Raw genomic sequence first — 25,693 nt, 5'->3', positions numbered from 1 at the left:
CTGGATTGACACCTGAAGCGTAGAACTAATCACCTTACCTTTCTATAACACATGATCGAGATACACTGAGTGTACTTTCCCAGTGCAGTGCTCTATACACCACCAGGTGTGGATTAGGGTGTGACGATGATGTGTATAAATAAATTAATTTGATTATAGTCTTCAGAAGAACCCAGAAATTAAAAGGAGATTAAGAGAGGATGTGTGTGAGGAATTGTTGATTTTTATGAGACGACACCGTGTAACATTCACCATTACGTCTATGTTTGAACAGTCAATTTTTATTTTTTATTTTATGCAGATATATCTCGATTTTTAGAGCTGAAACCTTTATTGATATGGGCGAAATTAAATTGAATTATCTCACTTACTTACTAGGAAATTAATATTTTTATATTATTAAAATAAAATCTGTATCTTAAATGTTTTTTTTTCTTAAAACGAAGGACACATTTGCATTCTAAAGATTTGCTAAAATATTTCATTTTTGGGGGCTATTTTCAACGAGTTGTAAATAACTCACTATCAGAAAATGGAAATCAAGTTGTGGTAAAAAATCATTCTTATCGATACAGCTTACCCACCACATACCACAGCATCTGAAGACTTAAGTATCCTTGAAGGTGCCCACGTACACGGAAAAATTTCTCGTTGCCGAACGAAAAAAGCTGCCCGGGGAAAAGGAGCTCTCTGTAATCTGGTAATAATCTTTGTGCTGGAAGAAGATAATCCAGAAGTACATATCATGCACTTAATTGGATCGAGAAAAAGAGGAAAGTGAATTTTTCACTGAATGGGATTAAATTGATTGAGCATGATCAATTTGCTGAAATGATTGCAAAACTTTTTAAAGCCTTGAAATTATTTGGTAGGTTGGTATGTAAAGTGACCACTTAAACTAGCCATTAGGTCATAAACCCTGTTAACCATTTACATTTTCATCTCAATGAGGTTTTTCATTTCTATCGATTTACATGTTTGTCACTCTTTTGTTTAATATTTTCGAACCCCACATTTCCGATTCCTGTTAAACCTTTTTACGTAATATCAAATCCAGGTCCTTTTATCAAACCTGTCCTTTCAAATAACAAACACGTGTTATTTAAAGAGATTTGAATAAATAAACTATTTTAATATTCAACGAAACCCCAACGTGTACATTCGTATACTTATATAAATAATAAATCCATTGTTTTGATGTGGTTTCTGATTTATCCTTATTAATTTTTAATAGTATCCAATACGTCCATTTTGCCGGCCGAATATATCGCGAATTGTAAACGCCCCAAAGATAGTCTGTAAACAGCAATTTACTCATATTTGATTTAAGAATTAATTTCAAGACGGGGCAATCAAATTTTCCCGCCAAATAAAGTATATTTTATAGACATTAAGCCCAGAGACTTCGTTTTCAGAAGCTCCCTTTCAAACGTTTTAATTGAAATTTTGATGTTTTTAGGAAACAGGGGACCAATATTGATGAGGTAATATTAGATTTTGTATCATTTTCCAATATGATGAAATATGATGGTACATTATTATCTATATATGTGCACAAAAAATCATCAATGACCAATGAAAGATGCTTTTCACTTTCATTTTAATTAACCTCCTAAACACACTCGCTCTTTGATGCACCTGAACTACTTAGCTCAATAAAATTAAATAGCCAACTAGAAACCTCAGACAAAACTTGATCTCCCATACCGATAACCATAGAACTAACTATGGTTTTCATTCCCCTATGCCCAGAGTTCTTAGGTCTGCCAACAAACATACCAGTCTTGATTTCTTTGATAACAAGTTGTCTTCTTTTAAACGACCACTGAATCAAATTAAATTATAAACACCTCTCTCCCGCTTCCATACACCATTGTGTCTTTCTACTTTTCTTTATAATAATTTTCTATGTATAAATATGTCCTTAAAAATGCCCATTGGTCGTATATATAAATAAATAAACGTCATAATATATTCATGAATAGCCATTTTTGAAATAAATTACTCTCCTTACACAACCCCTATGCCCTTTTTTTATACTTTCCTTCCTAGTTATCGTAAAAATGATTTAAAGACAAAAAATGAAGGTTTATTTTTCTTTTTAAATAAATCTAGTGATAACATAAATTTATATGTACTGTTTATTAGAGAAAAAAACAACCATGAATCGTTTGCTAATGCAGGTACATTTTGCAAAATGTTTTAACAGAAAATAAATAAAAATACAAATAACCAAAGATTTTCCGCTTGTTTATATCGAAATAATAAAATCTATTTACATTGCATTAGCTAATCTATATTAGAGTATAAAATTATTGTATGGATTGGTGCTTTTAAAACAAATATTTTACTCAAAAATACTAAAAAATTGCGTAATCTTAAAATTTACTAAAAAAAGCATTTACTTTTCCCTCTGCCTAATAAGAAAATTTAGTGTTTTTCGAAATTGGATACAAAAAATGTTTTCTTAAATGCGGTAAAAATTAGAGCATTTAATTTTTTACGCGAAACATCTCAAAAATGTAAGAAAAAAATATTTTAATAAAAAAGAACTAGTAAATGTTATTAAATATTTTTATATAGCCACTTGCCGATTTTTCTATGTCTAAAACCATTAAATATAGCCCATTATACAATGTTTCATTGTAATGGTCACCCTAAACCTAGTAAACTTACGCCCCTCCATTCATCCCCTACCTCTTTTTTAAAATTTTCTCCCACAACATAAAATATTTTCATAATCTAATCAGTGCATGTTTGTCCTCAACAGTGCATGAGCTTATTAAAATGCATGTCGTGTTGGTTTTATATTTTTGTACAACAACTATCGTGAAGTTCTGTAGTGGGTTTTGCATGTTAGTTTAATTGATATCCTGACGAAGAGACAGGTACGTCTCGAAACCGGTAGACATTTAAAATTTGTTAAACGGTTATACACAAATATTTAATAACATTTAGTGAAATGTTTGACCAACGAACTACTTAGAACTGCGTCACGAGTTTTTTTGGAATCAACCAATCAATTACAGCATTGTTGTGTTGAAAGATTTCCGGTTTTCGAGAGCCATTTTTTTCAACGTTTAGTGTATTTTTACGTTACGGGGCTCTAATTTTAAATGTCAACAGAACTCACCGACGAGAACTTGAGACATCACAGGGAAAGTAATTTTAAAATTGTAAAACTTTAGGAAATCATAGCAATGATAAACCTGTACATAGTTTTTTTTTGTCTTAGTTTGATAGTCTAATAACAAATAATAAAAAAAACCGAACTTCTTCATTATTGGAGATGAATTCTTAAATTAAAACAGTTATATAATTATACTTACAGATAAATATTTTTCTTTAATGAAATTGAAACAAGAAGTTAAAAATTACATTCAAAATTCGTTTTTAAATGGCGTTTCAATTGAAAACGCTACATATTTGAGTTTATTTGTATTTTTTTAAATATTTATTTAGAAATAATAGAAAATACATCATTGTAAGACATCGCCCCCCTTATTGTGCTAAAGAATGTTTTTTAATTCCATAAAAAAAATTGAACAAAGACAATTTTAATTTATGAGAAAAAAAAGTGTTTTCAGTTACTTTCTATGGCCAATGTTATTTTTTTATGTACCTATATTTATTTGTATGCGGACTCATTCAGTCTTTTTACAATAAAATACATTTTTATGCAGGTATGATTAAATAAAATTAAAACAAATTAAAGCTTAAACAAAAACAAGACATCGAGACTAGGTTTAGTCTATTTTAGTTATTGTTTAAATCAGATGGTTTGGTCATGTAGGACAAATAGATGACAAAGGAATGGTAAAACAAATATGTATAAATATTTTATATATTCTAATTTATTACCAACGATAACCTCCATGGAAAACGTAAATGTTAACTATTATTCTTTTTTCACTTGAATTTCTTTTTTATTTAGATTTTTTTATCACATTTAATGTTTATATCTTTTGCATAATTTATAAAAACTAAATTGGTCTTTTTATGCTAAAAAATTGTTGTTTTTAATACTTATTATGTATGACTGTATGTTTTGTGTATAAAATAAAATATGATGAGAATGAATGGTAACGTGGGACGAGGACGACCAAGGAAGACGTGGCATGATCAGATAAACCAAAATCTTAAGTCTGGCCATGTCAATGGCTGACAGGACCGAAGGGCATGTATAATAATATTTATAAATGTGGAAGAAGATAGAAATGTATGTCAGGATAGACGTGTGTGACGGTCCATCCTCTCTACCAACTCTGCCTGAAATGGCGTGATGGTAGTGGTAGTAGAAGGATATGGACTAAGGTACACCAAAAAATTGACACGGGAGATTTTATGTTTTATTAGTTTATTTTGTAGTACTGTATTATTTTAATAATTTTGTAAGTATTGTAACGCTTTTACCGACTTCTATTTTTACAGATTGTGCTACAGAATGTGATTGACTGTACCCCGATTAAATCTTGGCGTGTGCGAATCAGTGCGAATCTTTCGGAAATGTTCGATGAACATCCGATAATTACGATTAAGAGGAATATACCCGCCCTTATTAGGTCTTCTATTCCCAAATGGAATCAATTTCGACAAATTAAGAAAGACTACGCGAGGACTACGTAATATGTCATCATCATCATTTCCCTATCCGCACCTATTGGTGCATAGGGCACTACACTGTTACACCAACCGCAGTGTAAATTTTTTTACGTAAATCTAAGATGACCGCGCTTCAGGTGCCAGTCCAGGGACAATAAAATATTCTAATGTAAAAACACCTTTTTTTAATATTTTTTTTTTTGAACCACAACAGGCCAGGAAGCCCAATTACAGTGGTGAATTACATCACAGAACACCCAGGATTGAGAAAAATCACATTTTAATTTTTGTGTTCTCACCGGGAATCGAACCCGGAACCTTCCGTATGTGAGTCAAGCGTCTTGACCACTACACCACGGAGGCCGCCTAATAAATGTTTTATGTCAACCATGCCCGAATCGAACCCGAGATCTCCTGCGTGGAAGACAAATGAGTTGACGATTAGACCAAAAGGCGGACACTTAGTGATGTATTTTTTTTTTATATGGTTGCGAATTACGTGGGTAAGCATTGTTGAAATATTGTCACAACTTCGACATCTTTTGTACCTACAACATCTGTTCACTTCCCACCTCAGTATACTTTGATCATCCGCCACATTAAGACCTCGTGTAGTGAATCGCGCGTTTATTTTGTTGAACGTGTGCCGCATCATAGACTTTGTTTCCACCAACCACTAATATTTAGTTCCAGATTGGGGGCCTGTCCTAGTGTTGGCGCCGCTCGCAATTGACCAGTCGGACCACCACAATTCCATCAAGAACGAACCAGGTTAGTGGCATCCATTCCTAATCCATCTCATTCGTTGGGGTTATGACCGATGAAACTGCATACCGCATATCAAGGATATTCACTTATTTCATTAAAATTAAAATACAGTCCACCCCGCTAAATAATATCGTAGAATTCTTAGGGTTTCGCCCCCATCGATTTCTCGCCCCGCATCCGCGTGGGAATTCATATTCCTACCAATATAATTACACCAAATATGTTAATATCATAAGTTTTGTAAAAGACAATTTTGCCGTAAAAGTTAATAAAATAAAATAAATAAATTAGTAAATGGTCTTAATTATTTTTTTTTGTATTCCTTAATTAGCTTAATATTGTGAAAATGAGAAACAATAATATTTGGGTAACATTTTCAAATTTACTTGCATTAAACTATTCCTATAGTTATGAATCTGAACAACCTCTAAATTGCTTGAATCTTATTGTAAATTCGGGGGTATAAAACGATTGGAATTCAATTTGATTAGAAACGAATTAAAATGGAGGTTAATAGTCTTCTGATTTGGACAATCACTTGTCTTAAGTTTGCCGGATTTTGGATTCCTGAATCATTCACGGGATGGAAACGTTGCTTGTATCGTCTTTTCACTGTTTTTACATACATGGCATTTTTAGGTATGTAATACCAAAACGAAATTCACTTAAAAGAAGAGAAATATAAAACAATATTTTTGCACTAGTATTTATTCAAATAAAGTGCTACATTCACTTGATGTTAGTGAATTAACATAATCAAATCCCTGTCCCGATACAAGCTAACATTGGTTGTGAAGAAAATTAATAGCACTTAAAATAAACCTAACTCCTAATATTTTTAGGCATTTCACGACCAGAATTAAAAGTTAAATTAAATAAAATATGTTTTTTTTTTATTTAAATTTATTCTGATGTTCACGGTTTTAGTTTTTATTAGATTAGATTATTATTTTAACAGTATTTGTCAAGTACGAAGTACCAATATATATATTTGTGTAAGCTTTTTTATGTTCACCTGCATAGATGGCCTAGATTAGGAATTTTTAAAAATAAATAATTTAATTAAAAAATCCTTCGTGTCTATGTACATTTCCAAAATATTTCATATGTTTGATATAGGCCTGATATTTGCAACAAAAAAAATATTATTAAAAGCTTAAGAGCATTGTAAAAAATTTCTTGAACATAAGTAACAAAGTTTGTCATTATTAATAAATAATAAAAAATGTGTCTTAAAACAGGCTAGGCAAATGGTAAGTATTTTAGAGATATCTAAATTGTTATAAGAAATATATTTTAAGCTAAACTATTTATTTATTTATTTGACAGTTTATATACATATAAGGGAGGGCATATTGCCTTAAGGCAATTTCTTCCGACCCACTCAAACCTAAACTAAACTTTTTATTGTAGCAAATAAACATTATTATTATTACTCTATTTTTTAAATGATTTATTTCTCGAGTTTTAAGATCTAAAATTATGGTGGTATTATTTTCAGGTCTGTATATCGCCGTACAGTTAGTTGACCTTTGTATGGTTTGGGGAAACTTACCTCTAATGACTCTAGATGCATTCCTATTACTAACGAATATGGTACAATCAGCTAAAGTTATCAACATATTGCAAAAGCAGCACACAATTTCGCAAATAATCGAGGAAATCAATAAACTTTTAAAGACCCAAAGAACTCGAGACACAGAAGAAATCTTCAATCGGTTAGTAACCCTTAATACTTTTCCAAAGATGCGCTGTTTCTCTGATTTTCAGTATTGCTGAAAATGTTTCAACGTGAAATTTGTTATTCTCGTATAAACGCTTTATTTTTATGACTGTCTAGTTATTATTTGTGTAATGTTATGCGTTGTTTTTTTGTATTTTGCTGTTTTTATCATATATAAGTAAAATATGTTTTCAGTTTTACTAAAACAAGCTTTAAGTTTTGGAGCGTTTACTGCTGTGTTGTCTTTCTCACCGTCACTTCATGGGGTTTTGCTCCAATATTGGATCCTGAACCATACACCCTCCCAGTAAATGGATGGTAAGTAAATATATAACTAAGTACCCTTATTATTTTCAAGACTCTACTGCGCGGACCCCGTGGTGGAATGACAAAGACCGGGTTGTTTGATCGTCAGTAATATCTAAAAATCTAAAGTAATTATTTTAAAACAGAATCTTATTTGTATAAAAAAATAGTGACTTTTTCAAAGCTTTAACTATTACTTTTGTTTTTATATTATAGCTAATGATCAAATAACCCAGCCTAACACATTAGTCTCACTCACAGAGAGTTCCGGGACTTCCAGGTACGATTCATGGTAAGACCGACCACAAAAAATTAATGTAATTTGACTCAAGCCTGGGTATTCTGTTGCGTAATTCACCACTGTAATTGAGCCCCTTGGCCTGTTGTGGTGCAAAAATAAAAGGTAAGAATGTTTTTATAGTAAATATCACATAGCATTTATGAGGAAGTTAACTGTTTTTTATACAAAATATGTATGTTTTTAAATCTGTATAATATATATTATGTAGTTAGTTACTACTTAAATAAAATTAAGTAAGCGCCATGATTTTACAAAAAAATACGTTTTTAAAATCTGCAACGGATAATGATTACGTCACGGATATGTAGGTACTGATTTCAAGATATGTGTACCTACCGTGGATAGTTTTACTACACCTCCGTCTGTGAGATTATTTTTGGAGAAGGTTTTAAGACTATTTCTTTTTTCATATTTATAGATTTCAAATGACTTATTTTCTCTTCAATGTCATTTTCATTGTATATTATATTGGTATTATTATTTTTTTAAATCGTGTATTTCATAATATTACAGATAGATTTCTAAGCACCAACTGCTTATTTATGTTATCATTTTATTCATGAATATTTTATTTAAAAAAAAAATTAACTATTAAAAAACAATTTTGGAATCGTAATTTTAACAATAAAGGGCATTATTTATGTTCTCAGGTATCCTTACGTAACCAACACGCATCCCGCGTATGAACTGACTTTCATACACCAAATGTTAGCTATTTACATTATTGCTACTCTCAATGTAAACAAAGACTTTCTATTATTCACTCTGATGAATCAAATGGGATTTCAACTAAAAATATTAAAGTTCAACTTGGGCCAGTTAACTGCTAATTTACATAATGTTAAGGATTATGGAGATAGTGAAAGAAAATCGCCAAGACGGAAGACAATTAAAAAGGTGCCATCATTGCCTCCTATCTCATTCGTTTCCTTCACCCTTAATTTTCTTTTAATATTTGCTAAACGGAAGTTAAAAAATGAGAAATGAAAATTTTTAAATGTCGCTTATTAACGAGTTGGTAGGTAATGTTTGAGTTTTTTTTATAGTGCTCGGTTACCAATTCTTATCTCCCTGGGTAAATAATAAATATTTCAGAAATTATTTTCCTCTTTTTAATTATTGTTATATTTTGTGTAATAGGGAAATATCACATACTACGATTACCGATAAAAATATATAAAATGGATCTAGAATAATTAATTGTATTTTCAAAATCAATATGGATATTGTGGAGAAATGTTTTCATACATAAATTTAAAAAAAGGACTTCAAAAAAAAAATGTCGCTAGAAAAACGCAACATGTTTGGCCTTGACAGTTGTGACAACAACATTCGTGACAATGTTCTACACAAATTTGAATGGCAGGAACAAATAAACATGAATCGTGGCGTATTAGTCAAAATTACAAATGTATTCATGCCACTAATAATTAGAAAAAAAAAATTACCGGACAGTATTTCGTAGACCTTTATAATCTTAAAAATGTTTTTTTTAATGTCTGATATTTCCCTATTGCATATTATATTGTATAAATATAACTAGTTTAATTGATAATTTTTATCTGTCAATATGTTTAAATTATGTATCCCAATTATAACGATTATTTGTGTTTATAAATAATATGTCATAACTCCAGTGTCTCGTGGAGTTGAAACATAGTTATATCGTAATGTTGTCTAGTAAAACGCACGAAAAGTATAATCATACGATTTTGCTATTTTAAAACGCTGTTTTTTTTTAATCACGCATTTAAAAAAGCAAAGTAAATGAGGGGGTTAAATGCAAAACCGCCACTGTGCGTGATTACTATTTATGGGAAAATCAACAAAACCAGAAGCCTTTTTCTCTTAAGTTCAATGTGCATAAAATGAAGTCTTTTCGCTACCCGTTATACCACGCACAAGTTGCACATTGAACTTAAAAGAAATAGTATATTTGCCGCTGGTTTAGTTGGTTTTCCCAAAAACAGTGAGCATGCACAGTGGCGGTTTTGCATTTAACCCCCTCAAATTGACATTAGATAAAAACAACAATTTTGTAAGATATTTCTGTTAAAAAATATGCTTTTGAAAATTACGTAACTAAAATTTAATAAGGTGCTTTGCGACCGGCAGATCAGACCAAACTTTGATGCATTTATTTATTTATTTATTTACATACATAAGGTTATTGTACATTTTTTGAGACAATAAGTCCCAACTCCATGGGACTAAAAGTCCTGTGTTGAGATGGGACAAGCAGTTATATGACACAGACACATGAGTATATCACCACAAATATAGGATTAGAAACATAAAAAATAATTCTAAAAATATTTTTAAAAACATATATATGGCACATCAATATGGTAAACAGTAAACTCAAGCAATCGTCAAGGAGTTTCCCACTCAAATCCCTCCTACTAAGAAATCCAGCCCTTAACTCCTTTCTTGAAAATAATTTTGGTCCTTGAGAGCTTAATACGTTCTTCCAAAATATTGAACACTCTCGGTGCGATTAATAAGAGATATCTCTGAGCAAAAGTAGTACGGGTTTTGGGTATGACATAATTCGTGCTCTGGGAAAACCTCGTACGGACATTCTACTGAGATATCTCCTTATTGTTTGACCAGAAGTGTGTAAGTGCTTCTTTTAGGTACAGTTGTCTCATATCCAGCACCTTCATGTATTGGAACAGCTGTTCTGACGGGTATGTTGGAGGGCGCCGGAACATTATTCTCAATAATAATTTCTGTGAAATTATGAGCGCCTTGAAAATGAATGCCGCACAACCCCCCAGCCAGCTATTCCATAGGTTGCCGTGGATTGAAACCGAGCAAAGTACACACTTCTGAGAGTGTCAATATCCAGAATGTCTCTAAGAGAGCAGAATAGATGGCACAACTTTATCAACCTAGAGTTTAGTGACTGGACCTGAGCTTCCCATCGCAAATTCCTATCAACGATAACACCAAGGTATTTTATGGAATCTCCCCGTTGCAGAAGTTGGTGTGTTTTATCACAGTAAATTCCTAAATTAAGCGTATTGCTTGGTAGTGAACTATTGTTTATACAAAATGTCAGATATTTCGTTTTATCGATATTGAGTGTAAGAAGATTATCATCAAGCCATTGTTTAACATGTATATACTCTTAAGTGTTTAACAATGTTCATACCAAAGTTTGCTTTCTGAAAGACAGAGTTCCAGTCACAAGCCTCAAATAACATTGGTACTCTTATAAAGACGACGTAAAATTTGTTCGAATAATTTATCAAAACAAATATTAAATTAAGGCGATATCGAAACAAAATCTTATATTTTCGTTTCTGAAAAGGATAAATTACCTAATAAATAAAATATATATTTTATGATATTAAGCTCCCTCATTTTTTATGAATGCAGATACCTTTACAAGAAAAAACTCAAAGCATTTTTATTATTTTAGGAAAGCATTCAAATACATTCAAATGATATTAATTTGTACGTTGGCGAGGAAACCTATGAAAAATTGAAGAGTTGTATAGTACATCATCAACACATACTAAATCTGGTGGATAAAATAGAACACTGTTTTAGCAAAACTATATTTTTGCAACTATCGGTTTCCCTCTTCATAATCTGTGTGACAGCATTTCAAATGGCACAGGTATATAAATTTAAATAAAACAATAACATACATTTTTTTATGAATTTATTTTCAGAATAAAATATAAGACTATTGAAACATTGAATCAAACATGCTTGTAAAAAAAATATATGTACACTGTCAAAAAAGTAGAAAACAGTAAAAATCTGAATTACCTACTGATTTTTATACTGGTAACACCTAATTATAAGTGGCTCGTGCCGTGATACTGCTTTTTTTAAGTGTTACCATAAGAGGAAAGCCATAAAAACACCAGCGCCCTCAATTATTTTTAAATTTTTTTAAAGACTGTACATAGACAAGTTAATAATAAATATTTTTTTAATTACAGCAGGCTAAAGGCAACATAGTACAATTATTAGGAACCAGTTTATACATGCTTTGTATGCTGTTACAAGTATTCTATTACTGTTGGTATGGAAATGAAATTATAGTACAGGTGAGACACTATTTCATCTTCATCAATCTTTTATCCGCACCGAATGGTGTATAGGGCACTATATCGGTACACAAATCGCAGCAGCGTATCTCGATCAATGTTGCTACATGAAGACAAGATGATCAATCTTAGGCTTCAGGTGCCAGTCCGATTCTGAAATATTGCGGTGTAAAAAACACCTTTTCAAATGATTGTTTCATGTCAACCATAAAGGGTTTCGAACCCGAGACTTCTTGCATAGTGGGCAAACACGCTGACCATGAGACGGACAAAATAAAAATAATACAAAGTCACTTTATTTAATACAATTAAATTATATAGTTTTGCTATGTGAATGCTAAAAAACTTGAACTTGAAAGACTTGAATAAGTTATTGCCATTTTTTCATGAAAATTAATGTTTTTTTTTTTTAAATTAATAAAGAACATGTTACTGAAAGTACCTATTATCCATCGCTAGAGACTACTTTCTCCCATCTTTCTAGCAGCATACGAATACCATCTCAAAAGAACGACTCTTCTTTTGAGGTTATCCACGAATCGAGATATTTTTTGGCATCTTCATAAAGATAAAATTGCTGCTCAGCCAGGCCATGAGTCATCAATATCCGGTGTATACGGCAGTTAAGGCAGTACTTCCCATTTGAGCATTTCCAAGTATGTTTAGACTGACCTTGCAACAAGTGACCGAGCGTTGTCATACTGCAAAATTACTTTGTCGTGTCATTCCTCATATTGCAGCCGTTTCCCCTTCAATGCCCGTCTCAAACACATCAGTTGTAGTCAATAGTAATCTCCTGTGATGGTTTCCTTGGTTTTGGGGTGCTTGCTCATTATACACTACACCCAGCTAATCATGGTGAAGAGCAGAGATGATGATGATAATGATATTCATTGATTGATTTGGTGTTTATTTTGTAGAACTCCATATTTAAACTTATAATTAGAAATCAAACACTGATTTGAGTCTACTGAACACTTTATTTTATTTTTACAAATATAAACATATAAAAATAAAAACTTCGTGACAATTGTTGAAAATGCCCTAATAAGGCGAAACAATTGTCACAAAGTTTTTATTTTTATATGTTTATATTTGTAAAAATAAAATAAAGTGTTCAGTAGACTCAAATCAGTGTTTGATTTCAAATTATAAGTTTTTATAATGATATTCGGTGATGTTCCGACAGAGCATGGTCACCATAAGTCTTCACGAGAATTCTATGTGCTTCAGCAGTAGATTTTTTTTTTAATGCAGTGAAATTCCCCACAAATACTCTTTTTGGCACGAAATTCAACATGTTTAACGATATGAAGAAATAATATTTTGTTTACACTTTGGCAGAATAAAATATATTAACATTTCAAGCCTAATGGTGGAGCTTTACAATGAAGTTTGCTGTGGTATTGGCCGATGTAAAAATACTAAGATAGCAACATCTGTCAGGAAACAGCGAGAACTTAAGACCCTATTACATTAAATCACCTGACCAATGAACTGGACGTTCGATATACTGATTTTTTACAGAACATGAGGAAGTTTGACCCCGATCTAAACTTCATTTTATAATGTTTCCTTAGACATGATAACAATACAAACATTTAACTTTAGTAGAAAACTTCTCTAATATATAATTAAAAAAACTGTAAAAACAAATACACGTTATGGCCTTGCCAACAATCGGGTATTTTTCAGTTACAGTGTAGTTAAAACATTTTCTCATCACTCACATTCTTCTCGGTAGCATCATGTCTTATTACAATGAAGGTCCATTAGAGAATGAAGGCAAAGAAGGCAAATACCCACGAATTCTTCATGCTTTTAACGTGTCTATTTTATTGTGCGTCATTGAAAAATACTGTAAAATTGATCACATTTACAACTTTCGTTTTATAGTGTCATCATTATCCCTATTCCCGCCTATTGATTGACCAATCATACACGCGCGTAATAATGACATAATAAAAAAAACAGAACATCTTTGTTACCTAACAAATCTGTATATTTTATTTGCTTACAGAGTCAGAGTGTAAGTACGTCAGCATACGTTTGCAATTGGTATAAATGTTCGCCGAGATTTAAAAAGACTTTGGGTTTTTTAATGTTGCGGTCTATAAGACCAATGCGTATTACTGCGGGCGGATTCGCAAACCTTTCTGTGGAAACTTTTATGGCAGTAAGTATTTGAAATACAGTACAACATACAAATACATTGTTATTGTTTATCAGTGATGGGCAAACTACGGTCTAAGAGCTAGATGTGGCCCGATTCTAGCCTGCTTTGAATATCTTTGAGTTGGGTACAAATACTAAGTATAAATTATGAGTGAAACCAAAACTAAATTAATGATTTAAAAATAACTTATACTTACATGGACACGGATGGAAAATAATTCAAAAGAACTGATGGGCCTACATATTCAAATGTTAGCTTATAAATACTGTTTTTGATTTTATTTGCCAAAACCACATATTGACGTAAACCTCAATACTATTCATCCAGTTTTTTAAATATTTGTATTAAGTTTATTTTGGCCCTCCCAAAGTTTTTTTTTCCGGCCCACTCATAAAAAAGTGTGCCCATCTCTGATTTATATGATATTATATCATACATTTTGGAAATTGAATGTCAATAATAGATATTTCATTAATCAATGGCAGCTACGATAACTTAATTATATGATGGAAACATCAACTTTCAGAAGAGAAAATTTGAGCAGTGTAAATTTACCTTGGTATATTTTAAAGATATTTATTTAAGCATGGGATTATACCTAGTGACCTTTGTGTAAATCGTATGGGATTAGAAAATTATGTCTATGACTTTTAAATATCTTTAAAGTTGATGTTTCCAACATACAGTCGTTCACGCAGCTACCATCGTAATTAAGTCATATATCAAAAAATTACAGGAGAGCCAATGCTATTGTTTTTCAAAACTTTAAATGAAACAAAGATAATGAATAGGAAAATATAATTTTTTTTTGTACAATTTAAATTAATAAGGGTTTATGAGATACTGTCCAGTAAAAATTTATTTTTTCAATTTGTAATTTTAATTTCCTGCAAAAACAGTTGATTGCATTGGCCACACCCCTAATGCGTCACGATTTGGTTAAATTTTGAACTTTGTTTGTGACCATTTAAATTATTAATAGAACATTGCCACGAATCTTGACATCACAATTGTCAAGGCCAAACATGTCGCGTTTTTCTAGAGACATATTTTTTAATAATTTTATTTTAAAAGTATGGTATGAAAACATTTCTCCACAATTATATTGTTTTGGAAAATAGAATTAGTTTTTCTAACTCCACTTCACATATTTTATCAGTAATCGTAGTATGTGATATTTCCATATTGTCAATTATTGTTTTTTGTTTTGACAAAAATGTCTTGCCTCTTAGTACCCCGTGCCACTAGGCACAGTATGTAGACTGGTGTTTAATATTTGTATCTTGTGTAAAGAGATTCAAGATTAGAAATTTCAAAATCATGTCACAATTTTAAATACAAGATGATTTAAGTACCTTATTGATAGAACAACATTAAGTTTCTAATTAAATAAATTAGTGACTGTCAAAGTTGTAGCTTAGCCTTATTTTCCTTTCCTCGTTTAATATAAAAAATATCATAGAAATTTTTGGACACCGCTGTTGGTTTTTAAAACTGTCATGAAGAAAATGTGAAAAGCAACTTACTTCAATAAAAAAGCATTTGCTTTCAAGTCTTTATCATAATTAGATCATAATATTTTAGGTGTTCCAATGCCCTTTTAATACGGATAATGCATAATGGGAAATGCCAGTAAAAAAAGTAATTTAGTGAGAAAGGAGTGTAAGGATTATAAGGTTTGGATTAGTCAGCAATCTCTTTAGTTAACATGTTCATTTAAAATGTTGACATAAGACATAATATCAAAACACGGAAAAAATATTTGCATAAAATTAATATAATGACTGGTAGTAAACATATTTTTAAACACACTAATTCAATCAAAAAAACATAAAAATGGCGTTTATTTAAAGTATTTTTATGTTAAAAAATTTTGATTTAATAAAAAAATATTGATGATACTTAACTATTTGGTTCAATTAAAATATTCTTAATACTTTATTATTATTATTGCTTTCTAGATTATTTTGACTTCATGATAATTATGTAAATATGCATCATCAATAAGTTAATCATCAATAATTTAATATCAGTCAATATTTACCTTAATGTGAAATCAGAATGAGTATAAAAGTCATGAAAAATGTACAAGTTATAACTGCCAATATGTTTCTTTTTTGGGTAATACTGTGTGTGTTGGATTTGTTCCGACGTTTCGGCTACCATTGGGTAAAGTCAAAAAAAAAGAAACATATTGATAACAGTGACCGTGAAACCCTTAAGTTATAACTAACTACCTTTGAAAATATACAAATTCGATTTCTAGTGAGTTTTTTCTCTCATACTATTGCACGTTAATCTCCAAATAATGAAGAAAACGGAGTTTAAAATTTTTTAACATATATTCCAGAAAATTAAAATAAATATGAAGCATAATTATATGAAATGAAAATAATACTTAAAATTTCACATACACAAATACAAGATATTATTATAATACAATGCAAATGTACAATTTATTAATACTTTTTATCATATTTACAGATACTAAAAGCGTCATATTCCTTCTTCACTTTACTTCAAAACATCAATACTGATTAAAATAATGTTAAGAAGAGTTTAATTATCTGGCGGATTTGCATACAAATATGACAAATACAGGTTTGAAAGTATTAAATACTTCCAAATATTACTACGTATGATAATCAAATTTAGTAAAAGCAAAATTTATTACTAGAAACAAAAATCGTTTATGAGAATGAATTGATTGGAGCATTTTGAACAATTCTATAAAAACTTAATAATATTATTGCTTCACCTGCTAATATTATGTTAATAAAATAACATATTTGTACAAATTATTATAGCACACATATACCATATCGACGTAAAAGGCTATGTGACTGACACACCAGTATAGCCGAAATTGAGGGTATGGATATCTTACGGCATTTACATAAAAAATCCTCTAGTATGCCCATTCATAAAATAAAAGTACATATAACACACAAAATTGGGTTTATTTTTACGAATTGTTGCTTCAGTTTACATTAAAATCTGTTTGTAATATTTATCCTACATGCCCATAATAGTTTTAAATAACACCTGTCTTGTGCGTAGCTCACACGAGGATAAGACAATATTGACATATCCCAGCGTCGGACCTATTATACTAAGGTGAACAGAAATTTGGAGAACAGGACAATGGAACAAGATATTTTCCTAGCGATAGACAGGCAGACTATCTCCGAAAGACAATCATTGTGTATCAATTTTCGCACCGTGCACATTTGAACTACAGTCAAATTATTCCACTGTCCCACTGACCGTCCTGCGCAGTCGAGGGTATTTATGGAGCTGGGACAGAACAATATTGTCATATATATTGTAATGTCCACGAGTGATCCCTACTTTACTTACATTGTTTTGTAATTGAATGAAAATAAAATAAGCTATGCTAATTTTATATTTAGTTTGATTCTCCTGCAAAATTAATTTTATGGCAATAAGTCATTTACCTTTTTTACCATAGAGATGAATATTGATTGTTTGTTAGTAGTCATTTATTATAAAAACACATTTATTATCTTTAAAATAAAACAATAGAAACACTGGATTGTCCAAACTCATTATATTCACGTTTGTGCTGCCACTAGTATTAAAAATATATGTATAATTGTATTAATATGTCCTCTATAAACAAACCATTAATCGTGAAACATTATTCATGTGAAACTTATTGGTGAGCCATGGGAATATTTTTTGAACCTTTGCATGATTTAATCTGTAAATAAAATAATAGCTATTAATTTTAATAGACAATATAGCAGATATATTTTTTTAAATTAACACAAAATAGAAACATGACAATTGATTTGATAGTATTTTACATTTAAGGAAAGATGAATGTTCAAATATAAGCAGAACGGTGAATGTTAAACAGTTTCTAAAGTGATCACTTAAACCAGCTAATGACAATTCATAAGCCATGAAAATGCATATTTTCTTTTCAAAAATAGTAATATCTATGAATCTAATAAACTTTCCTCTTTCGTTTATGCTTTCTTAATATTATATAATCTGAGGAAAAAATAAGATTTCAGCTAAGACTAAACCAACTGGCATGTATTGCAACAAAGAGTATAGAAATAGAAGTCTAGGCATTTTCAGGGCTTATGACCTGTCATTATCTGGTTTAAGTGATCACTTTACACACTATGTAACATTCAAAATTCCGCCTATGTTTTATTTATTTATTTTTGCACCACATCAGGCCAGGAGGCCCAATTACAGTGGTGAATTACATCACAAAACACCTAGGCTTGAGAAAAATCACATTTTAATTTTTATGTTCTCACCGGGAATCGAACCCGGAACCTTTCGTGTGTGAGTCAAGCGTCTTGACCACTACACCATGGAGGCCGCCAAACATCAACATCAACATTAGCATCAACATTTCCTTAACTCTTCCATCTGTTTACTTCCGTAAAGTAAAATTGCTGTAACCTTTGTTGATGTGTGTGAGATTTATCTGGCTGAATTATTTCAACTACTAGGCAACGCCTAAAAGCACTTTTTATTTTTATACTCTTTCTTTATTCAGCTTTATTTGTACAAACTCAAAATATTGTTAATAATGAACTAACTTTATTATTAACAATATTTATAAATAAACTATTAAAAAAATATAATAAAATAACTTTTTTATTCATATTCATCATCCACACACAATGGTGCACAGGGCACTGTATAATAAAGTAAATGCAGCGTATCTCAATCATCTATTACGGGAAAGCATGATGAGTCTTACGCTTCACGTGCCGGTCCAGGGACAGTGAAATATTACAGTATACAACCACTCTATAAAAAATATTTAATGTCCACCTTCCGAAGAATCAAACCCAGAACGGACTGTTTTAATACTAAATGGATAGTTAAGTTTTTTAAATTTTTTTGGTTAAGTTTTTTAAGTTTTTTTTAAGTCTATAATTTTAAATTTTCTACTGTGCACTCTTTTTTACATATTTAAAAATACTTATTTGTACATTGCAATTGGTAGGTGTGCGATAATTGCACATGTACATTAAAAAATAACAAACTTTAGAAAAACTCTCAACTGAATCTATATATAAATGTCGCCGCCAAATAGTTAAATCAGCCACTCAATTCGATGACTAGGCTGTTCATTAAATGCCGGCATTCAATTGAATGGCGAATGACTGCCTAACCAAAATGTTGAAAGCAATGTTTAACAAAAGGGCTGAATATCACTTAGCCCTCTTTAATTCTAATACAACAATAATAATTCTTTTATTTTTAAATTTATTTTGTTATGCAAAGTTAGATTAGGTTAGGATAGGTTCTAATCTTTTAATTAATCTAACCTATCCTAACCTAACTCTGCAGCTTTTGGTTCGGCCGTTTCCAAAGGGCAAACTTTCAACCGGCAAACACGTTGAACGTCGAGCTATCTTAATTCATAAACTAGCGGACTAATTCAATAAACAGCCGAGCCATCCAACTGAGTGGCGACGACATATACATAAACTGAATATATTGGGGAGTCACTGTGATGTCTTACCTGATGCCTTTTAAGTTTACTTCTTGTAATAAACGCAGTAGAGCAAAATTCACAAACGTGAGGCCTCTCTCCTCTGTGCGTCATGACGTGAAATTTAAGCTGGGATTTATCCACAAAAGTCTTTAAACAATCACTACACTGATGGGCTTTAACTGGATCGTGATATTTCTTGTGGCGGATCAGCTCCTTTTCCGTATACCAGGGTTTGCTGCATACATCGCAAACAAAGGTTCTAGTACCAAAGTGAGTTCGGTGGTGGCGGTTCAGTTCTTGTATGGAATAAAATCCTCTATCGCAACCAGACTGCTCACATTTATACCTATATTATAACAAACAAAAAGTAAATATTGTAAGAAATATACATAGTAAAAGCCAAATGTATAAACAATTGGGAAATAATAAAATATAACAAATCGATTTAGTACAATTTTTAACTATCTAAGTAGTAAAACACATTTTCTTCAATGTATTACAAATAATTTATTTAATTTTCTTTCGCACAGAGTAGGTTCAATAGGGTATTTTAGGTTCATTTAAAACCCTTAATTTTGAATAAGCAAAAAAAATAGAATGGGAATGTTATCATCATTTTTTCCGTGTGAAGTTGGATGAATTTTCTTTGAAATAGGCATATTTTTAATTACCGAAATACGAAATGTTTCGTGCCATATGGGTCAAACGTTTGTTTTTTTATTTTATTTATTATATATACGGCCCTAAGCCAATTACAACAGTTATATGAAGAAACATAAATACAAGAAACTGAACAAAAAGAACATAAAACTATGTAGCAAAGACAAACAAGGGCAATACAATAATGGTATACAATATATTCATAAAAACGAAAGACATAAGACTTTGATCTAAACCATGCCAATCCAACTTCATCCCACACTGTTTTGGTCACAAAGAGATCTACAAAAATCCGGAAGATCTATCCCAAAGAATTCCAAGTCGTGTGATGAATTAACTAATCTACACATTCTGGACATTGGGGCATAAAAACAAAAGTTGCTCTTAGAAGATTGAATAAATAGCAGATTTTTACTTCTGGTGACATGGTTGGGAACATGAAAAGAAATCTATTACAACAAAGGTGGGACATCACTTATGGCATTAAGTATTTTGAAAATGCATATGAGGTCCATCTCAGTTCTATGTTTCCCCAATAAAGACAGATTAGCTCTATTTCAAAATAGGAATAATTACCCCTTTGTAATCGGAACAATCATGCCACTTTTCTTAGAAAACGGTGTTGGACAGACTTTATATGGTCTATATGGTATTGTTTGTTAGAGATTAGTGATGAGTTTGGCAGAGTTGACAGATGACATTAAAGTTACATGACACCAACTACAAGGCATTTTGTATATGCTCTTTTCTTAATACGAAAATTAAAAGTGAATTTTTAATTTTTTTAAATTGATAGTTACGTAACATTTTTTGGTTCGTGTTACGTAATTAAAATTATAAAAATCCGTTCTTAATATTCATTATAATTCAATATTATTTATAATTTGTAAAAATACTATGTTGGCGGGTTAGTCAATAATGTATTCTCCTTTTACAACAAATCAGTCAATAATTCAGCATCTTCGTCTTTATTCCCTCGATTGATCACAACAGAAAGAGTTGTTGAAAATGCTCACTTTCGTCTACTTGCCATTCCATTTTGAAGGCTTGTAATTAAATAAAATACTATATGTAACATAAAAGCAAAGACAATATCTTGTAAAGAAGAAAATTTTCTTTCCGATGATATATAACCTTTACCATTTTTTAAAAACTTTTTGTGCTCATTTTTCAATTTGTAAAAAAATGGACACAACATATGTTAACAATTTATATATTAAACTAGCGGACCTGATAGAAGTTGTCCTGCCCGAGCAATGGTTCTCCTGCTATTACTATTACTACCGGGTCCAATTCTGAATCTAAACCATCCAGGGACCCACTCAAACACACACTAAAAATTTCATAAAAATCGGTATAGCCATTTAGGAGTACAGTGACATACACACGTACAGAAGAATTATATATATAAAGATATTCCATTAAAAATTAAACAAATTATAAAGAGGATGAGAATTCTCTCTTGGGACGAGTGAAACAGTAAACTAATGAACAAGACAATCAAGATGAAGACTAAAGCTTTCAATTTTTGTACATAAAATCTCCACCATATCATGTTATAAATAAATTCAAGAAAATTTTTCCAAATACTTACAAAATATACAAAAACACCTTCTACTAGGAGAAGTAATGTTTGAAAGTAAAGAAAAAGTATTCTTCACACCTAGTCCACTCCTCAACAGATCAATATGACTTAATTTCCTGGCAAATTTAATTAAATGGTATTTGTTCAATAAAATTAATGTAATTTTTACCTTTCACTATTGATATGTCTTTTTATATGAAGTTTGAGCATTTGATGGTTCTTGTATGTTTTATTGCAAATTTTACATTGGGCATTTTCAAATATATGGGTTTCTTCATGGTTTCTTAATGAGCCACTGAGTCCAAATGTCTTCCCACAAGTCTTACACTGGTACTTCTTGATTCCTCTATGAGTGTCCGTATGCCAGGAGAGATTCATGGTAGACGCGAAGGCCTTATCACACCCTTCAAACTCGCACTTGAAAGGATAAATCTTTAAATGCCCACTCTGCTGTGGAAAAGTTGAGTGAAAACGAAACAATGTTAAGCGTCGGAGTTTCTATTCCCTTAACAATTAATCTCACCAATCTCACGTGAGATTGGTGAGATTATAGTGGGAATAGAAATGAGTTACCATTGTTTCGTTTTCACTCAACTTTTCAAAGCAGAGTGGGCATTTATCCCTATTCTTTAAGAATTTTTGTAGCGCTGCGGATAATTTTTCGTTTTCATCTGGCAACTTTTTGGGTTCCACTTTACTCTTTCGGACTATCTTTTTAGAATGTTTTTTCTTAACTGTTTCGTTGGATCGCTCTTTTTTTGAAGACTTTCGTGAAGTTTTTTTCCGAATGTAAACTTCGCCGGACGAATCATCTGCATCTGGCAAATCGCAATCCGAATATCCCAGTGATTCTTCTTTCAATATTTGTACCGTCGAGTCGATAATAGGAATATCGTAAGTGGCATTAGTGGATTCGTAAGAGACATTTGGTTTTTCTTCATTAATAATACAACGGCATAATAATTCGTAATTATTTTGAATATCTTGACGAAATTTTTCACATTCTCGTAGCCGAAATTCGCATGAAGTGCAAACTTGCGGTGGATATCCATCGCTCTCGTCGACCTAAAAAATAATTGGATCTATTAGTGTCCATACTTGTATGAAAATTAACAGCAGATAATATTTGTGAGAGTATTTACCGGTGTGTTTCCAAACATAAATATCAAACTGGCTATAGTGGGTTCTTCTCCTAAAGAAGGCAAAAAAATGTTTACTAACTCATTATTTTTTTGTAAACATATCCGACAAATTTCTGAAAAATCATAAGTTAAGGTACCAAGAACGTGCGTCATTATTTTTGGAAAAATTATAAAATATACATAAACAAAAATAACAATCGGAATAACGGAACAAGGAACAGCAAAAGGCTTGACAGATTGACAGCTAAATCACAATAAGATTTCGAAAGTTGTCGGAATTGCTATAAATATGGATGTTCAAGCCGGTTATCAAACACAAAATTACCTATCCAGCTACTCACAACTTATTCCTACCCTACCTAGGCACCTAGTGACCTTTTTTTTAGCAATTATTTACAAACTTATATGCAAATTAGTTTTTTCAAGCCAAATATCAGCTCCCTTAACATAATAATTAAGTGACATTTTAATAAGGTGCATTTAATTATGTTTAACGTGAATATTTTCTGTGTACAAAACAAAAAAAAATGCGTACTTTATTACGAGTATTATAATGAAAGGAATAAAATTATTACTTTTGCGGCTCCTTGGTTGAAATCCAAAATGAACTGAATGGTGTTCCAGATCCGGCTTCTAGTAAAATTTTGCAAACTATTCCTGTCGAGCTTTTATTAAAACTAATTTTGGGACAATATATCATAATCTTACATCTATACATAATTTATATGTAAGGTACATTGCAAAATACAAAACAAGCGATGTGAAAGTAGAGAGAGAAAACACACATATATTTATATATATATATATTTATATATTTATATACATATATACACACCTTTACATACGTATATTATACACACTGATACAAAAATATAAACAAACACATACTTACATACATATAATTTGTAGGTAGGATGCATAAAATATCACAAGAAGAAATAATAAAGTAAGTTAACAAAATTAAAGCAAACTCCTAAAGATAGATAACTTTTCACTTTAAAAAAAACTCTATATACATATTGGTTGGCATTCAAAGATTGATATGAAATATTGTATATACATGCTACCGATGATGCGATGACGCATCTGAAATTTTTGATCGAATATTGTTCTTTCCCTATCATGGAAATTCGAGAGAAATAAACTGACAAACCTGTTGCCGTTCTCATAATTACAATTACGCGACATATAAATAAATAAAATAAATATTGTTTATAAATATATACGCATTATAGTGATATTTCCACCATAGTTATGTTTCAGTACAATGTTTTAATTACAGTGCGTTGTGCACCAATCTCCAATCGGTATATGGAAACGGAAATATTTACGGGAATATATCATTTATTAATTATTAAGGAAATAAATTAAATTAAATTAATTTCTCTGCCCATTCATATATTTATAAAAGAAACTGAGTAAAGTACATCGTGATTTTGTATATTTTTTTTATTTAATTTTGAAAAAAAATAACGTTAAAATGGAGAGTCTTCTGGGTCCCCATTACAATGAAAAGTGATTAGAGTAATCTTCAACGGAATGTAAAATAAAATATTTTTTTCTGTGCGATAATGTGTATCTTCTTCTTCACGTGTCATATCGGGTCCCCCCGACATTGATGATTGGGAAAAGCTTGCTCTACGTCCCTCATATTTCCCTACATGACAAGTTGAAGTATGCCATATTTATCATCTCTCAACGCATGCCCAAAATATGAAATCTTGCGGAGCTTAACGGTGGTGCATAGTTCTTTTTTCGTATTGCCTCTACGCCATACCTACTTCATTGTGTGTTGTGCATATTATAATGTGTATAAAATGCTGAAGTATCTTCATCAATACCTAATCTCTATAATCAAAGATGTTTTTATTTTTATTTTAAAATTGTACGTATATTATTGTACGTATATTTTTAAAAAAGAGAAAATTCTCTTTTACTTTCTTCTTCTTTTTTTTCTTCTAGTGCCTTACCGGATCCCCCCGACGTTGGCGATCACTACAGCGAGAGCATATTATGTATCTGTCCTGCGCTAATTTTACATTTCGCAGCTAGGACGACTGCTTATTGATGTACTCACCGTAGTTATTGGAAAAAAATGACCAGAGTGGTTTCCCGTTGCCTTCTCTGGTGGATTTTCTTTACTTTATAAAATGATACATTTATTGCCATTTTATTTTTTATTTATAGAGGTGGGATGCGCACGGATTTTTTATAATTTTTTATTGAAATCTTAAAGTAAGGCACACATATCATACATATTGTTATGTGTGTTCTAGTAATAACATTGCAAATATATTTAATTTATAAATTGTTTATCACATATGTATTGACCATTATTTTAAATTTTGATATGTTTTTTTCTTCATAAATATTTTTTTCCATTTCGTAATACTTTGATTGATTAATGGAGGCCAAATCAGTAGAAAAATGATTTTATTTAAAGTGTTTTTGTTTGTAAGTGTATTATGTTTTATATGTATTTGAGATTATTTATTTTATTTATTCATATTTTTTACTTACAAACTATAATTAATCATAAAAATAATGTGACCTCACTGGGGTTTCCCGTGCCGAGAACACTTAACAATACACTTTTTTTAAATTACATTTGAGAATAAACAAAGAAGACTAACTTAAAAAAACGAAGATAATAATTAACAAATATTCAGACAGTTTTAAAAACAAGGTATTTATGTATATCTATATTATTTATATTACAAAACACACAATGAAAATAACAAAAACCTAACCTAAGATAAGAAATAATTAGATATCCTAATGTTAATCCCATAGTCCTTAGTCATAGGACTGGTACCTGAAGCATAAGACTGATCGTTTTACGTGCATATAACAAAAATGGTCAACATAC

At 30.9% G+C, this 25,693-nt stretch overlaps 3 protein-coding genes across 3 annotated transcripts; 2 read left to right on the top strand and 1 right to left on the bottom strand.

Moving 5' to 3' along the window:
* The first annotated feature begins 1,908 nt into the window (after nt 1-1,908).
* On the top strand, nt 1,909-9,023 carry LOC148273856 (uncharacterized). Its single transcript, XM_088238056.1, has 6 exons — nt 1,909-1,943; nt 5,888-6,009; nt 6,872-7,088; nt 7,289-7,411; nt 8,351-8,597; nt 9,018-9,023. The coding sequence occupies exons 1-6, from the start codon at nt 1,909-1,911 to the stop codon at nt 9,021-9,023; spliced, it is 750 nt and encodes a 249-aa protein (XP_088094182.1).
* Nucleotides 9,024-11,203: 2,180 nt separating this feature from the next.
* On the top strand, nt 11,204-17,285 carry LOC148273855 (odorant receptor 4-like). The gene is made up of 4 exons (XM_088238055.1): nt 11,204-11,328; nt 11,660-11,767; nt 13,788-13,943; nt 16,428-17,285. The coding sequence occupies exons 1-4, from the start codon at nt 11,320-11,322 to the stop codon at nt 16,482-16,484; spliced, it is 330 nt and encodes a 109-aa protein (XP_088094181.1). The 5' UTR covers nt 11,204-11,319; the 3' UTR covers nt 16,485-17,285.
* A 207-nt stretch (nt 17,286-17,492) lies between these two features.
* On the bottom strand, nt 17,493-23,085 carry LOC148273854 (zinc finger X-chromosomal protein-like). Its single transcript, XM_088238054.1, has 5 exons — nt 22,962-23,085; nt 22,825-22,874; nt 21,852-22,747; nt 19,465-19,783; nt 17,493-17,667 (listed from the first exon to the last, which is right to left on the bottom strand). The coding sequence occupies exons 3-5, from the start codon at nt 22,058-22,060 to the stop codon at nt 17,620-17,622; spliced, it is 576 nt and encodes a 191-aa protein (XP_088094180.1). The 5' UTR covers nt 22,061-22,747; nt 22,825-22,874; nt 22,962-23,085; the 3' UTR covers nt 17,493-17,619.
* Between the last annotated feature and the right edge of the window lie 2,608 nt (nt 23,086-25,693).

This window comes from Micrasema longulum, unplaced genomic scaffold (genome assembly GCF_059751315.1).
Source record: "Micrasema longulum isolate JH-2025_06_02 unplaced genomic scaffold, ASM5975131v1 h1tg001824l, whole genome shotgun sequence".
Lineage (NCBI taxonomy): Eukaryota > Metazoa > Arthropoda > Insecta > Trichoptera > Brachycentridae > Micrasema > Micrasema longulum.
This window is presented reverse-complemented; position numbering and strand designations above follow the sequence as displayed.